The sequence below is a fragment of the Terrapene carolina genome, unplaced genomic scaffold (genome assembly GCF_002925995.2).
Source record: "Terrapene carolina triunguis isolate 2854851 unplaced genomic scaffold, T_m_triunguis-2.0 Scaffold113, whole genome shotgun sequence".
Lineage (NCBI taxonomy): Eukaryota > Metazoa > Chordata > Testudines > Emydidae > Terrapene > Terrapene triunguis.
This window is the reverse complement of record NW_020664464.1, coordinates 13913179-13929837: the sequence shown is the minus strand read 5'-3', so window position 1 is coordinate 13929837 and position 16659 is coordinate 13913179. Positions and strand designations below refer to the sequence as shown.

Sequence of the window (16659 nt, the reverse complement as noted above, 5' to 3'; positions counted from 1 at the left end):
GAAATCCTAGCCCCATTGAAGTCAATGGGAGTTTTGCCCTTGACTTCAATATAGCCAGGATTAATTCACTTAATTAGTTCACTTATTAGTTCACTATAGTTCACTTCATTATCTTTTTTCCATTGCTGTTAACTATGTTTTTCTGTTTCAGGTTAACCTGTTTGTTTTGCTGTCTGTCGTCTGTGTTCTCTTGAACCTGGCTGGATTTATCCTAGGATGTCAAGGTGCTCAGTTTGTGTCCAGTGTACCAAGATGTGACCTGGTGAGCAGACTTGGTAACTCCGTGTTCTTCTTGACTACATGTCAAGTACTGCAACTGGCATTGCTGGGTTCCTAAGTGTGATTAATCTATGCAGCAAATCAAGATGTTGTGAAGTGCAACCACAGAATAGCAAAAATAAAAATAATACATATTGATTTAGGCTTTGATTCAGCAAAACACTTAAGCATGTGCTTAACTTTAAGCATGTGACATATTTCCTTATACCATGGAATAAAGCCATTACAAGTGAGATTAATGCATGCAGCAACTTACAAGCATTTCACAGAGTCTAAACACTAAATACGTTCTTATAAAACATACCTATTTTGACGAAAACTAACATACAGGTGAGCTGGTTTGGTTTCCAGCTGTGAGTTTGTCAGTTCTTAGCCAGCACCTATGGCCTCGGCCAGAGCTGGCACTTGGTTTACCAGTGTCACAATATCACTGGGTAGAGCTCTTTAAAACTAGTTTAAAATAAATAAAATTGGCTATTGAAAAGTGTCGGACACAAATCTTAATAACTATAGGACATGGGGAAATATTATTTTACAGTGTGTTATTGAAACAGTCATTGCATTGGCCACATCAGGAGCTTCCATGCATGCATACAGGGCTGGCTCCAGGCACCACCCGACCAAGCACATGCTTGGGGCGGCACCTTGTAAGGGGCGGCCAATCTTGGGGTGGTGGGGCGGCGCTCGGGTTTTTTTGTTTGTTTGTTTGTTTTTGTTTCGGTGGGGCGGCGCCTGGGGTATTTTGGGTTTTTTTGTTTCGGCGGCGCGGCACTCAGGATTTTTTGTTGTTGTTTTTGGTTCAGCAGGGTGGCGCTGGGGGGGGGTTGGTTTTGGTTCGGCGGGGTGGCGCTGGGGGTCTTTTTTGTTTGTTTTTGGTTCGGCGGGGCGGCACTGGGGTTGGTTTTTTTGTTTTGGTTCGGTGGGGCGGCGCTCGGGGGGGTTGTTTTTGGTTCAGCGGGGCGGCGCTGGGGGGGGGGTCTTACGGCGGGGGTTTTTTTTTTTTTTTTGCTTGGGGCAGCAAAAAAGTTAGAGCCGGCCCTGTATGCATATGATCCAAGTTCAAGCTGTTGGTCCCTGCTGGTTGTGCTGAGGAGGCACTGTGCTCAGTCCTTAGGCAATAGGATGTCCCTTGCTCTTTAGCAAACCTCTGTGGCTGGCTCAGAAGTGGCTTTCTTGGACACAGTAGGAGCCATGTCCTGCCTTTCACAGCCTGAAGTACAAGTTGATTCAACATGGAGCTGGTCAGTCACATTTAGAAGAGAGTGTGGGACGGAATCCCAGAGATACCTCTGCCTCCGAAATGTTGGTGAACAGAATCCTGACAGGCTGATATACTGATTTCATATAGTGGATAACAGCGTGATTGTGATAAAGGGTTTGTTTTATTATCTGGAGAGGATAAGCAGTCTGAGAAGCATGAAAGAGCAATCAGGCCTAATTCTTATAAACTAGGAAAATCATATTTAATTAAGATGACGTACAAGACAGCGTTCTTTTTTCAGTCCATTACACTTAGTAGAACTCATGAAAATAAAATATTAAAAGGTGCGACCAAATAAACTACATATTAATAATTGACTTGTTTTACCAGATATTCAGAACAATGACTATAAAAGAGGGGAGCATTCTGTAGAAAGAGGGGGAGAAGGCAAAAGAGCTCTCAGTAATGTAAAGAAACAGCAAAATGATTTAAACTAAACTGAAGTGTATGGGATAGTGGAGATCCCACAGATTTGATAGATGTTGATATGTTGGGGCTTATAAGTCTTTGATTCCCCATCCCCTAGATTTTATTATTAACATATAATCCTTTGCTTCACAGGAAGCCAATGCAGCTTCCAGAACATATCAGTTGGAGTAATGGTATCAGATTCTGGTGCTTACAAGCAGTTTGGCGGTCAAAGTCTGCACAAGCCCCAACCTATTGAGAGATATATTGCGGAGGAGAATAATAATTCAGACAAGAAATTTTAAATGCTTTATTGAGAATCTCAGTGCTCATCTCTTCAAGAAACCATAGGCTGCAGCTCAGAAAAGTCCTGGACATATGATAACTATATGATCTGGTACACATGGGGAAATACGTCCAAAGTTGTGACTGGGGAGAGTTAATCAGTTAATTAAAAGCATTGAAGAGACCTGCCTCTTCTACTTGGAAATTGAGGTGACGACATGAACCTGAAAGTTCCAAACACAATTATGGAGCATAGGTATAGTCTTACCGGGTTGTCAAGGAAAGAAATATTGTTCTGGGTGCCAGAAACATTTATTATTGGTGTAGTATTGTGCTAATGACCGCCCAATGGGAGCATATACTAGAGATACAAAATATGGTACATGTTAGGTTTAAAAAAAAGGCTAGCTGCTCCAAAAGTAAACCTGGTAGTGTAGAATCAAAGGAGATCATTCAGATATTGATGTCATTGTGAAGAATAAGACTGTGATTAAATATAAAGTAAATTCAAAAGACTTCATTGATAAATTCAAAGATTCGTTTAGATAAGAGAGAAACAAATATATCTAATGTGACGGTAATGGAACAGATAAATTACTGGCATACTGAACTATGCAAATTTGATTTTGTATACATATGATTAGGTCAGTCAGATATATTGTGGAGCATATCCAGCTGTGTATTAGACATCAAGATCTGTTGTGTGAAATTGCTCTGTAAATTAAATCATAATTCACATTATTTTTTTTCCTGTTAAAGGTGGACCTAGGTGAAAGCAAGATTTGTTTCTGTTGTGAAGAATTTCACCCAGCCAAATGCACAGAGAAAGAGAATGCATTGAAGCTGTACCCAGTCCAGTCATGTAGCGCTGTTCACCTTCTACTCAAGGTACTGTGAAAGCAACACCAAAGAACTAATGCTTTGAGAATCTTTACATCACAGGGAGAAAATACAGTATTAGTGTGTTGCTCTTTGCCATGCAGCAATTCCCATTGAGTTCTAGCCCATTTCCATGCCCAGAAACTGCTTCTGGCTCCAGTGTAGTTTGTTCTTGATCTGCAGACTATGCTGCTGACAAGTACCTCTTCCTCTTTCCTGGTTCTTGGCCTAGTTAGGAAAGCATGCGAGTTCCTGTCCCAAGGAACGAGGGAAGGGTTCCCACAGCAAGTTGGTGAGGAGGGTCAGAACTCCTGCTTGGAGAAGATTTGACCCTCTTTTCAGCAACCTGAAACTCCTCTGATTTCCCCCTCTCCTTCATTCTGGGCCCCCTAGTGGATCCTAGGGCTGCTTTCAACTATCTGAAAGGGGGTTCCAAAGAGGATGGATCTAGACTGTTCTCAGTAGTAGCAGATGACAGAACAAGGAGTAATGGTCTCAAGTTGCAGTGGGGGAGGTTTAGGTTGGATATTAGGAAAAACTTTTTCACTAGGAGGGTGGTGAAGCACTGGAATGGGTTGCCTAGGGAGGTGGTGGAATCTCCTTCCTTAGAGGTTTTTAAGGTCAGGCTTGACAAAGCCCGGGCTGGGATGATTTAGTTGGGGATTGGTCCTGCTTTGAGCAAGGGGTTGGACTAGATGACCTCCTGAGGTCCCTTACAACCTTGATATTCTATGATTCTATGATTCAAATAAACCCTTAGAAATTAGCCAGATCCCACAGATCATCTGGAAGATTGAGTCAAAATATAGATTGTAAAGATTATTACTGTTATCCTCCTCCTTCTCCCTCGCCTTTCGCAGATGTTTGATGTATTACTTTCATAATCTTTTTGCTCTTCAGAAAGTTCTCTTTGCTCTGTGTGCCCTCAACGCTCTGACAACCACAGTATGCTTGGTAGCAGCTGCCCTGCGTTACTTGCAGATATTTGCAACAAGAAGATCCTGCATAGTAAGTGAGTGCAAGGCACTATCTAATAAAATACAGCAGTAATGATCATAGAGCTGCAGAACCAGTAGCCAGATCTTCTGTATAATCTAGTCATGCTTATTTGTACATTATACCAGCGTAGAGAAGTTTGTTGGTTAACAGAGATTGTGTTTGATTAGGATGAATCTCAGGTGTCTGTAGAGGAAATTGAAGAACAAGGCCACATTTCTGATCCTGAGGACTTTGTACCACCTGTGCCACCTCCATCATATTTTGCTACATTCTACTCTTGCACACCCAGAATGAATCGCAGGTAAAAAGCACGAAACCATCGTCTTTTCTACGTGTCTCTTACAGCAGGGGTTCTCAACCTTTTTCTTTCTGAGCCGCACCCCTGCCGCCCAAACATGCTATAAAAACTCCAGGGCCCAGCGGAGGGCGAGGGGGCTCAGGGCTCCTGGCTTAAGCCACCAGGTGTGTGGGAGCCTTCGGGCTTCAGCCACAGAGTGGGTGGCTCGGGGTGCCAGACTGCAGGCCATGGGGGAGGGGGCATCTCTGGGCTCCGGGCTTCAGCCCCATGGCTCCACTCCCAACTTTAGCCCCGCAGGGAGCCCCATGGCTCTGGCTTCAGTCCCATGGAGAGCGCTGGGGTTAGGGGCTCTGGGCTTCAGCCCCACAGCTCCACTCCTTATTTCAGCCCCACATGAGCAACAGGGCTTGGGGCACTGGTCTTCAGCACCATGCCTCCTCTCCTGGCTTCAGTTTTGCTGGGGCACCGGGGGTGCGGGGTTTTAGCCCTGCGGGGAATGCTGAGGCTCGGGCCTTCCCGTGGCTCTGCTCCCAGTTTCAGCCCCATGGGGGCACCGGGGCTTTAGACGCACTGGGGCTCGGAGTGCTGGACTTCAACCCTATGGCTCCTCTCCTAGCTTCAGCCCCACGGGGAGTGCTAGGGCTTGGGGCTTCAGCCCCGTGGCTCTGGCTTCAGCCCCATTGGGGGCGCCATGCTCGGGACTCTAGCGCCAGGGGGAGCGCTGAGGCTCGGGGCTTCCCGCGGCTCTGCTCATGGTTTCAGCCCCACGGGGACACTGGGGCACTGGCTTCAGCCATGGGGCCCTGCAGTCCCCTCAAACTGGCTGGGGGCCTGCAGACCCTTGGTTGAGAAACACTGTCTTATGGAGCACTGCTTAACCTCATCTTCTCAAAGACATTTCTTGCTGTAACTCACTGTACAGTACTGCCATGCTTTTGAAAGGATGGATGATGTAGGGCAATATAGCTATTGTAATTCCAGCTTGGCCTGAGGGTATAAATTTGCAGTTTTCACCTAAGCGCCTGCAGGAGCTTGTCTCAAAGTAAGAGAAATACTGTAACTTGACATTATTGAGAACATCTGTGATGATGTAAGGACTCTTAATTGAGCCAGGCCAGATTGAGGGCTAGATCCAACTGCTTTGCACCACTCCTGACACACAGAGTAGCCTTAAAGACAGCTCAGCTAGGTCAGCATTGATATCCACCCTCATCTTGTGCAGGGAATGTGACTAGGGAAAAGTGCCCTTGTGTTCTGGAGATCTCTGGCTGCCAGAACTGTACTCGTTGGGGGGTCACTGCAGCTGGTATATCCTAAAGTAGCCCTAAGACCTCTTCACTGCAGAATTAACTAGCATGATTGACACCCAGGCCTGAGTACCTGGGTTAGCCTAGCCTGGGTGTGAGCTACACTGCAAAGCCCTACCTACGTTACTGGGCCCACACTGGTTCTGCATTCACTTGTTTGTCTCTAAGACTTCTGGGGTGATAGCTCATAGCTTTCAGTGCTGCAGTAAGAGGAATCACTCCATTCTCGCTAATGAATTGTGGGAGAACGTGTCTGTCCTTCTGGGCCCATGGATGGAATTGTGTGAAGGCTTAGGAGGGCTATCAGCACAAGAGTGGTTTAGACTGCATCCTCACTGCACAGTGGGCGGTTACCAGCCCCAGTGAAAGCAGCATTTGGGCTTTAGCCTATAGCTTCAGATGAGCCAGCTAGCCCAGAATAAAAGCACCACCAAACTTGGGAGAAAGGGTTTTTTGTGTGGATAGGACGGGGTTAGGGGCAAATCCTGCGTAAAAGCCTAGCTTAACTCTGCTATGAAGACTTACCCTAAATTGACTGGACCAGAGCCTGGCAGCGTGAGGATCAGAGAGTTGCAAAGGTACCAATGTTGCCCCTTTCCCAAGATGTGCCAGGCACCAAATGGACAATCCTGAGGATCTGTGAGGACAGCATGGCCTGAGGCCTACTGTAGGCCATAGAGATAGAGATTAGTCATTTCAGTTCAGTGGAGGGCTTCGCATTTTATTGCCTGCAAAGCACTTTTCCCAAGCACGAAGAGAGGATTTCAGTTTCCAGGGCTGCCAAACTGAGATAAAGAGACAATCTCTGCCCTGGAGGGTTTATAATATAAAAGACTCAAACAGACAAAGGGGACACAGATCTAACATACAGTCAAAAGAACATGATGTGGAACAGGCACATCCTTGTGTTAGATACATATTTTATTGTTGTTGCACTTTTTTGTTGGTTTAATTATTTATTGGGGGTAGAGGTAGGGTGAGGGGAAATAGCAGACATGGAGGAGTTAGTACCAGAGAGTAGGAGAAGGAAGGAAGGAGGAGATGAACAATCGTACCTCATCACTGCCTACCCGTGTTCATTAGGCAGGGTTTAGAAGGCATTACAGCAGAAGTGAGTCTTAAGGAGGATAAAGTAATAGCTGTGTGGCTTTTACCAGGGAGTTTTCACAATGGGTAAAGGTCGGAAGGAGAAAATAGGAAGTACGTTAGCTTCAGACCCATAACAATATAAGTTGTCATTTTCAAAAAAGTGTGTTAAAAATCATGTAGTAAATCCAGCAAGTTTCAGTTTTGTTTGTAGGTTTCCACCCTAGAGACCAGTTTATGCTTCTTGTTGTAGGATTGGGGTCATAATCTCGCTGTGCCTCAGTTCCCTTTCTGTAAAATGGGGACAATAATACTTCCATTCTCCCACCCTTTGTCGTCTTAGATAGTAAGCTCTTCAGGGCAAGAGCTGTCTCTCTGTACATACAGCACCTACTACAATGGGGCACAATGTTATTTGAGGCCTGTAGCCATTACTGTAATACAAATACAGTAACTCCTCACTTAAGGTTGTAGTTATGTTCCTGAAAAATGCAACTTTAAGTGAAATGATGTTAAGCGAATCCAATTTCCTCATATGAATTCATGTAAATGGGGGGGGGGGTTAGGTTCCAGGGAAATTTTTTTCACCAGACAAAAAACTATATATTATATAGATATACACACAGTATACGTTTTAAACAAACAATTTAATACTGTTCACAGCTATGATGATTGTGAAGCTTGGTTGAGGTGGTGAAATTAGAGGGTGGAAGAGGGAGGGATATTTCCCAGGGAATGTCTTGTTGCTAAATAATGAACCAGCACTCGGCTGAGCCCTCAAGGGTTAACACATTGTTGTTAATGTGGCCTCTCACACAAGGCAGCACGAACACGAGGGAGGGGAGACAGCATAGCAGACAGAGACAGACACACACCTTGTGTGTGGGAGAGAGAGAGAGATGCACACTGCCCCTTTAAGTAAGCTGACCCCAGGGGTGAAAGTAACTTAAAGGACTTACTGGTACGCTGGAGTCCTGAGCGGGGGTGTGGCCTCAACCGGAAGAGGCGGGGCATTTCAAGATTTAAAGACCCGGGGGCTCCGGCTGTGACCGGGAGCACCAGGGCCTTTAAATCACCCCAGAGCTACCAGCTGCAGAGAGGGGTGAATTAAAGGGCCCAGAGCTCCGGGCCCTTTAAATCACCGCGGGAGCCCGGCTGCAGGAGCTCTGGCGGGGATTTAAAGGGCCCAGGGCTCCCCACAATGGCAGGAGAACCGGGCCCTTTAAATCCCCGCCCGAACCCGGCTGCCGGAGCTCCGGCGGCGCTTTAAAGGGCCCGGGGCTCCCCGCAGCGGCTGGAGCCCTGGGCCCTTTAAATCACCGCCGCAGAAGCCGGTCCAGTTCGGCACGGCGTACTGGCTCTTGCCGGTACGCCGTACCAGACCAGACCGGCTTACTTTCACCTCTGGCTGACCCACTCTGAAGTGCATTGTCTTTTTAAGTGGATCAGGAAGTTGAGACAGCAGCTGCTGCCACAGGCTCTCTCTGTCTCCGTCCGTGTCCCCTCCCTGCTCTATATGGAGAAGGGGTAAGCGGGGTGCAGGAGCAGGGGGGAGGGGGACACCCTGACATTAGCCCCCCCCTTTCCCCCCCTGCACAGCAAGCAGGAGTCTCTGGGAGCAGCTCCAAGGCAGAGGGCAGGAGCAGCACATGGCAGTGGGGGGAGGGACAGCTGACCTGCCCGGCAATTGATAGCCTGCTGGGCGGCTGCAGCACAGGGAACTTAGGGGAGCGGGGAGCTGATAGGGGGGCTGCCGATCCACCTTGGTTTCAAGCCCCCACCAGCTAGCTTCAATGGGCTGCTCTTCCTGCGAGCAGTGGACAAAGCAGGCGGCTGCCAAACGACGTTAGAAGGAGCATTGCATAACTTTAAACGAGCATGTTCCCCAATTGATCAGCCTCGTAACAACAAAACAACGTTAACCGGGACGACTTTAAGTGAGAAGTTACTGTAATAGATATCATAGATGTTTCAAAAAAAACCACCCGTGAATATTTGTAATAGTCACAGATTTAGAATATGGAAGAAATTCCTCACCAAATTACACCAGTTTGGTCACAGTATGGCACTAAAGGATAGAGAACTGCTGGAGATGTTGTCTGTGAGATGATAGATATAACCAAGGCCGTGACCCTTGTAGCTATTAAAGATCCTATGGGATGATCCCGTGTACTTTTCACAAGTGTGTGTATATTAACTCTTGTGTCTTAGGCAAAAGCAAACTAGGTTAATTACATTCTGAGAGGAAATTAGGGCAGGCCCTAAAATAGCAGTTTCTGGCACCTGTATTCAGTTGAACACTTCCAGTAAAGCTTCAGATCCTTCAGTCCCAGAATTGTGAGGTTTTATTTTTTGTAATTCTACAGTAAGGACTTTCATTAGGTAAATAAAATATTCTTATTGCTATTAATCTGTTCTAGAGATGGGCTTCAGGCTAGCAGAAAATGGAAATGTAATTTCATGACTTGCTGATGAAAAGGGTGATTCTGTGGTGTTACGCGGGCTGTGTTCAGTTATGGTGCATTTTTGATGGTGTAGTGAGCTCAGAAGAAGAAAGCAACAGACAGATTTAATTTCCTCTCTTGGGAGACTGGGAAACATGACTCACCCTAGATCAGATCCACAGTGTCCAGCAATGTGTGATTTAGATTTGACCTGACCTTTTCTCCTCCATTACCCTGTCCCTCCCCCTGCTTGTGTATTGAATGCCAAGCAGGCTCAGTGACCTGCTTTATCCTATCCTGGAACTACAGTGGGTTCAGCTTCCAAAATCAGATCAGCATTGTTCAGAAGTGAATAGATCAGGAGCTACCTCCAGGCGATAGAAATGCCATCAGTGAAGCACATTTGGGGAACTTCCAAAACAGAGATACCTCTAGTATAAAGGAAACATTGCAGAGACCAAAATGCATGCCAAGAACACATTTGGAATGAGCACACATCCTCCTCCACCCTTCAAATTGCAGAGCCAAATCCATTGTTTTCGAAGCCAGTGGATTTTTGTTTGTTTGTACATCCATGCGATGTGCTCTCCCTGAAACCTTTTAAATTTCTTATTTAATGCCAGACACAGACAACAAACTAGCATTACAGATGCGGTATGTTTTACTCCTACCTGTAATCTTGTTGTCTTACAAGGAAGCAGACATAGTAATTAAGTAATTTTTCAAGATTAGTATAATAGCAGTAACTGTTCTAGATTAGATGGGACCTTCCACAGGAAGAATATGGTAGAAAGGAAACATCCAGATGATATGTTTCTGGGTGCGCACTTAGGGGCTGGAGGGAGTTCTTGCTCATGAGGCCATTAACTCCATTGATGTTTGGCTTTAAATTTTATTTGGGGGTTGGAGGGATTCCCCACAATGAAGATCAAGTTATTAAAAAAAAAAAAAAACCAACCCTCATGATATTAAAAACCCGTCATGCATTTTCAAACCTCAGTCCACGTCCTGGTGACTGATGTTTTTATGGTCACTGGACTTGCCACCATCATCAAATCTAAAGAGATTCTGGGAAGTCAATGTCCCAGTGACATGGTTGAACTGAGAGTATGACAACGCCACCCTCAAGTTTGGTTTTGCAGCTCTTGAACCTCCAGCCAGCATGAGTTAAAGGTCACTACAGAGATGACAGTCCCTGGCTTTTTAGAGTAGTGGTTCTCAACCTTTCCAGATTACTGTATACCTTTCAGGAGTCTGATTTGTCTTGCATACCCCAAGTTTTACCTCACTTAAAAACTACTTGCTTACAAAATCAGACATAAAAATACAAAAGTGTCACAGCACACTATGACTGAAAAATTGCTTACTTTCTCATTTTTACTATATAATTATAAAATACATTGATTGGAATATAAATACTGTACTTACATTTCAGTGTGATACTTGAACCTGTTTTTCACTTGTGAGCCTTGTCTGAAGCCCAAGCCCTGCTACCTGGGGCTAAAGCATGTCACTTAGCTTCGCGTGGCCTCCTGTGGTGTGGGGCCCCAGGCAGTTGCCCTGTTTGCCACTCCCTAATGACAGCCCTGCACTTGTGACGCACCCCCTAAACCCATCCCATGACCCCTCCTGAGAGCTGCATCCCCAGGTTAAGCAACACTGATCTAGATAGGTTGAGTACTCCCTGGAAGACCTCTGATTACCCCTGGTTGAGAACCTCTGACCTATGGTGCTTTAGTCAACAGCCATGCTCTAAGAGGAAAGCATATAACCATGGCAGTAGAATCCACAAACTTATAAATGAGGCAAAGAATTGCTTGAAATGGATGGCACTTGGCCACTGCATGAACAATGATGTTCTCCCAGAAAATGAGATGAGACTCATCTTGGAGAAAGCTCAAACATTCAGTGAAGCAGTTGAAGATGTGGAGAAGGCACACAGAAAAGAGAATGGAAGCACAGAATGGTCTGGCAGCACCCAGTCACTCCATCATTATTTGCTAGAGCTTGTTTAGAGCTCTTCTCACTCTGCTCCTCTCCCCCCAGGAGCACAGGAAAAAGGGGAGCTCCAGAATGCCTCTCACACACCTATTTGGACACCCCAACCCTCAATCTCTGAGCTCTGTGTCTAGGGCATGAATTGAGACTGCTTGTTCTCAATTCCCCACCCTGGTTTTGGGTGTTAGGCTCTGGCATGCACTGATGGTGTCTATTCTGCATTCCTCACCCTGATCTCCGTGCTTGTGGCATTCACAAAGCATGGCCATTCTCGGGGACTTACCAATGTGTCTGTGGTATCTGAACCGAACAGCCCCTCTTTGGTCTCAGGCTTGTTTGCCTGAGTCATGCTCATTCTCAGCCCCCCTTGTTTGCCTGTAATATGGAACAAGTTGACTCGGTCTCAACTCCCCTCTGTCTTAGCACTAAGGGACTTAGGTGTTATCCTGACATTTGTGCTGCCCCAAAATCATAGTTAAATAAAGTGGAACAGCTCCAACAGGAAAGACTGAGGACACTTCCTGTTCAAATGAAATGCCTTTGCCCACATGTAATTTAGCTTCGCATGGCCCCCTGTGGCATGGGGCCCTGAGCAATTGCAGTGCTACTACCAGCACTGCACTTGCAACCCCCATAAACCTAGCCCGTGATTCCTCACTGGAGACTGCAACCCCCAGGTTGAGAAACACTGATCTAGATGAGTTGAGTACCCCCTGGAAGACCTCTGAATACCCCCAGGGGTACACGTACCCCTGGCTGAGAGCCACTGTTTTAGAGGAAGGAGATGACAAAGGTTCCAAACCTTTTTGCTCTAAAGCCACAACCAATAGAGAACTATGTCATAGTCTGGGAGCAGTGTACCAGCCCTAATGACCATGGGGTTCCCATATAAAAAAAGTGCTGGGGCCAGTACACTATTATTTTTCTACCCTCGTGTAGTCCCTACTCAGAAAGCTACCCCAACGCCTGCCTTGTGATTTTTAGCATAAGATTTTACTGCAAATGAACATCTTAATCTGTAAATGTCTTCCACCTTTGATGCTCTCACTGAGATAGTCTGATGGCTTCTCCACCTCACTAAAATCTTGGGGCAAGTCCTGTGACGATAGGCATTTGTACTGTGATGCAGATGCTGGTAAAGGAGAATAGAAGGAATCTCTCTTGATGGACAGGGAAATATTGCCTAGAATAGAAGGTTAGATGAATAGTGATCCTAGTTCCTCACTTAAACTGATACAAATTCCATGAGTCACTACTACCTGAATTCCTCTCACCACCATAAAAATAGAGCATGGAAATAAAAAATCATGAACAAACTAAAAAACAAACAGACAGAACCTGCCCCCCAGCATTCATGGGAACTGCTTAGTATTAAACAGAGGAACTCTTTTTTTAAATGCTTTTTTAATCCTATGTCTCCAAGTAAAACTTTACATAATGTTGAATCCAAGACTCTATATTAACAAACACAATAGGAGCACCTTCGCTAGGTAAAATTAGATTAGTTTCAGAATAAAACTGAAAGGTTCAGTAACGCCTTTCTTTACACAAAGTAAATGTACAGGGGGGACACATGTTCCATTATCATGGGTGATATTAAAATAAACGTACCCAGATTCAGTGTACATATGGAATACCTGAGAATTACCCAGAGATCATGTAAAATGAGCCTAATGACAACTCTCTATTTTTAGGGATGGCTGCAGTAGTTTGGTTAAAATGAGAACCAGCTTGAACTTCATGCTTTTCCCCAAAGTGAACTGATCCCAAACTTTTTTAGTTTTATAAAGGTTTGGTGAAGGAGTCACCTTGCTTTTCTTTCCCTGCTTCCCACTCCATCTCCTTGACCACGAACCTTCCCCAACTGATTCCTAAATTTCTTTCTCATCCCATGTTGCAAGCAGCTGACTATGTTCCTCTTTTCCCCTCTGCAATTCTTTTTAAGCATTTCCATTCCTGCTCCAGTTCGTCTGGATTTCCTCAATAACACTTTCACAGACATTTCTCATCCCCCACCTGTTCCACAACTCACTGCCGCCCCCCTCCCAACAGGCTCCCAAAATTTAGGGCAAAATGTGTCAAACATACAGAATATTTCTCTGCCATAGACAGCTAAACAGCTGAAGCCACAAAGTTTGGACTGGATCTGGACTTGGGGGCTCTGGTTTTGTTTTAGGCACAAACTCTATTGTCCACACACCGTATAGGGGATGCTTGTTGAATTCTTTTTTTTTGGTGAGCTATTGCATGCAATATAAAATTATGTTCCCACAATCTGGAAATAGAAAATGTGAACAGCAGTTGGAGGTCAGTGAAAATGCGGGTTTTAGTGGAGATTTCAAAACCCAGTGACTCTCAAAGTCAGTCCTTGTGAGGAAACCAGCCGTTGAGATGTCAATCACTAGTTTTTGTTTATTCAGATGTTAAATATGGCAGGATAATAACATGCAATCAAAAGTAACATTTACAACAACAGACTCAGCAGACATAGAAAACAGAGCTCCACTCCCTTATCCTGGCTTAGATATCTCTAAGGGAAATGTAGGAGGGAAGGGCTGATCGAGATTTCTGTTGTACTTTTGGGTTACTGGGATCTCCTTGCATCAAAGACTCAACAGTGAACTAATAGGATTCATCAATCATATCTGTGTCTACTCACTGACTATAAAGTGTCAGGGCCCAACTTTTCAAAAGTAGACTCTAAGCTTGGTGCCAGTTTTTGTGTGCCTGTATTTAGACATCTAAGGCATGTGGTCATGAGCACCTTAAGAGTTGCTGAACTCCCATTGACTTCAGTTAGAATTAAATTCAGATCACAGATATCTAATTTTGGCTGCCCCCATTTTTGGATGTCCAACCTGAGAGGATTATTTTTGAATGTTTGGACCCAAAACTCTCATAGCTGCATGAACTGGATTCAATATTAAACTGAGAGGGATTCTCTTGGGGGCAGTCTCTTCTTTGGCTGTTTCAAAGTCCTTGTGAAGATTCTGAGACATTAGTTTCCCATGGCATTCTGGAAAAATCTCTTGCTGGTCTCTGAGTTCATTAACTTTTACTGTGAGCCTGCACAGCAGAACCAATGAAATTCTCTAGCTAATCATATCTTTTTGCAGGTATAAAGCTGCATGAAGGAGGAGAATAATACAAAATTATTTTTCCTAGGATGCTTGGATCGGATGCTATTCCATTACCACATATTTATGGAGCTAGAATTAAAGGAGTTGAAGTGTTCTGTCCTTTGGATCCCCCTCCTCCATATGAAGCTGTGGTGAGCCAGATCAGTCGTGAGCAGGTATAGTCCATGGGATTCTAGCAACCTAACTTTCTTTACTACAGAGATAAGATTGAACTGAGAGCTAGACGAACTGAATTTGTACATCTAGTAGTTCTCTATTTGAGAACAGCAGGATAGTAACTTTGGGTTACATAATCTTGTATCACTGCAAACATCAGTAGGTAAAGTCTACCAGACTCACTTTTGCAGATAGTGGGAAATCCAGCAGAGACATTTCCCTCATTTGGATTCTTAAGCATTTGTGGGGGGCATTTTTTAAGAGCAAGTAAAACTGGATACAACTTTCAAATGGATCATTCCTAAACATAAATCCATTAGCCTTTCACATATTTCTCCTCATTGCTGTTAGCATATTTGCTAGCGACAGCAGCTGTTTTCATGTAAAGCAGGGTATGCTGCTCACAGCCCTCCTCATCTTATAATGAAACAAAGTCCACATCTTCTTGTAGCTCCTTTTTAGGTCAATATAACTCTGCAGCCATTCGTGGCGGTCTTCTGTAATGTGAGCACCAGGCTAAGGAAAGGATTTGCCTTGTGGAGGAGTGAATTAAACTGATCTTGGAGTGTTGAGCACTAGTAATTGAATGTGATTGTTCCTGACACTTGTACAACTACTTGTGCAAATAGTGATTGGCAAACAGAACTACTGGTCCTCTGCTTGTACATGCAGAGTACAGCAGAAACAGTGAAGTCATGGCTGGAGAGGGGCAGAAGTGGAGGTGGGAGTTCGAGCTCTGCTGCGTGATCCCACTTTCCCCAGAGCCTTTGGAGGCCCTTCCGCAGTGTTGTAGCACCATGGGGTTTCTGGGGGGTGAAGTGGGGAAGAGCTGCTCTCCACAGCATTCCCTCTCACTAATTAGGGGATACTAATGGTTGCCACTGCTTGAAACAGTAGTAACTCAGGTTCCATACCAGCAACCTTCTCACTAAGGAATTGTATGCACAAGCACGGCAGTATACCCAGAGGAAAGGGGCCTAAAGGGTAGCATGGTGGGACAGCTCCTCAGTGGGAATGGGTAGTCTTTTCCCTGGAGATCTGTGGGGCTGGGAGTCCTCACCCCACAGCCAACATGGGAAACCTCACCTGGCCCGGACACGGAAAGGATTGACAGATTGATAGTTCTATGACTCACTGCTGCCCTAAATTCTTCTCACATGAAAATGTTTCAAGGAAGCTCTGCAAGGTATAATCTAGTCCTAAAACAGCTGTATAATAATATTGTCTGAACTGGACAATGGATGTCATTTGTAGAAATGTATCAGTCTGGTTGTTGCAGAGGAATACGTACATACAGTATGTGATTATTTTTCTAAAGCATTGCTGTGTACTGTTAAGCTGTTGTGGTTTCACTGTGGTAGATGCTGCTGTCTCTACATGGTAAATGTTTGTAAAGTGCAAAGTGAACTTTTCAAAGGAAAGAGATTAATAATTTTTACTATTGCTAATTTTGTATGCCAGGGAGGTGCATTCCAAATTCCAGATGTGGCAGAAGCTGTCGTTGGGCCACCACAACCAAACGATACACAAGTCTCTCAAGGTAACTTAGACTGATAGAACCTTTTTAAGTAATCCAAACTATCCAGCCCAGAGTTTCACATCAAAACTAATTGAACACAGCCACCGCAATATCTTGCTATGTGCTTATTGCTTTGAGGATGGGCACAGATTTACAAGCCTACAGATATAGAATGGCACATAAAAAATTAATATTCTTTAAAATGTAGGCAAGTTAGCTGTTATCCACACACTAGAGGGTGAGCCAGGATTAGCAATTGAATTAGAGAGCAATGTGGTGGAAAAGCATTTTCCTTTTTTATAAATATCTAGCCTCGGTGTTCCCCTGTCTGTGCCATGGCATGGGTGGTGTCCGGATACTGCTGTGGTATGTATAGCCCATTGTGGCTCATTACAGTGCAGTGTCTCTAAACTGGGACTTCCTCTTTGGCTTGGTCTGCACTGAAAAAATTACCCATTGCTGACAATGAGCATGAGCAAGGGGTGCAGTTGAACATGGCTGGACCACCAGTATAGGCCAGGACAAGCTCTATTTAACATTGTTTTAGAAAACCAGGGTTGAGAGTTGTTCTAAGTAGGGTTTAACCTTGTTTTACTAAAT

The 16659-nt window shown here is 44.8% G+C and overlaps 1 protein-coding gene across 1 annotated transcript in view; it reads left to right on the top strand.

Annotated features, from left to right (window-relative positions):
* FAM189A2 (family with sequence similarity 189 member A2) overlaps positions 1-16659 on the top strand; it is a gene marked incomplete at its 5' end in the record, with an annotated part of 44181 nt that overhangs the window by 15595 nt on the left and 11927 nt on the right. Inside the window, 6 exons of the mRNA XM_024200191.2 lie at positions 152-262; positions 2993-3121; positions 4013-4120; positions 4279-4412; positions 14410-14539; positions 16002-16080. Coding sequence (XP_024055959.2) covers positions 152-262; positions 2993-3121; positions 4013-4120; positions 4279-4412; positions 14410-14539; positions 16002-16080 — 691 coding nt within the window. The remainder of the gene's footprint in view (positions 1-151; positions 263-2992; positions 3122-4012; positions 4121-4278; positions 4413-14409; positions 14540-16001; positions 16081-16659) is intronic.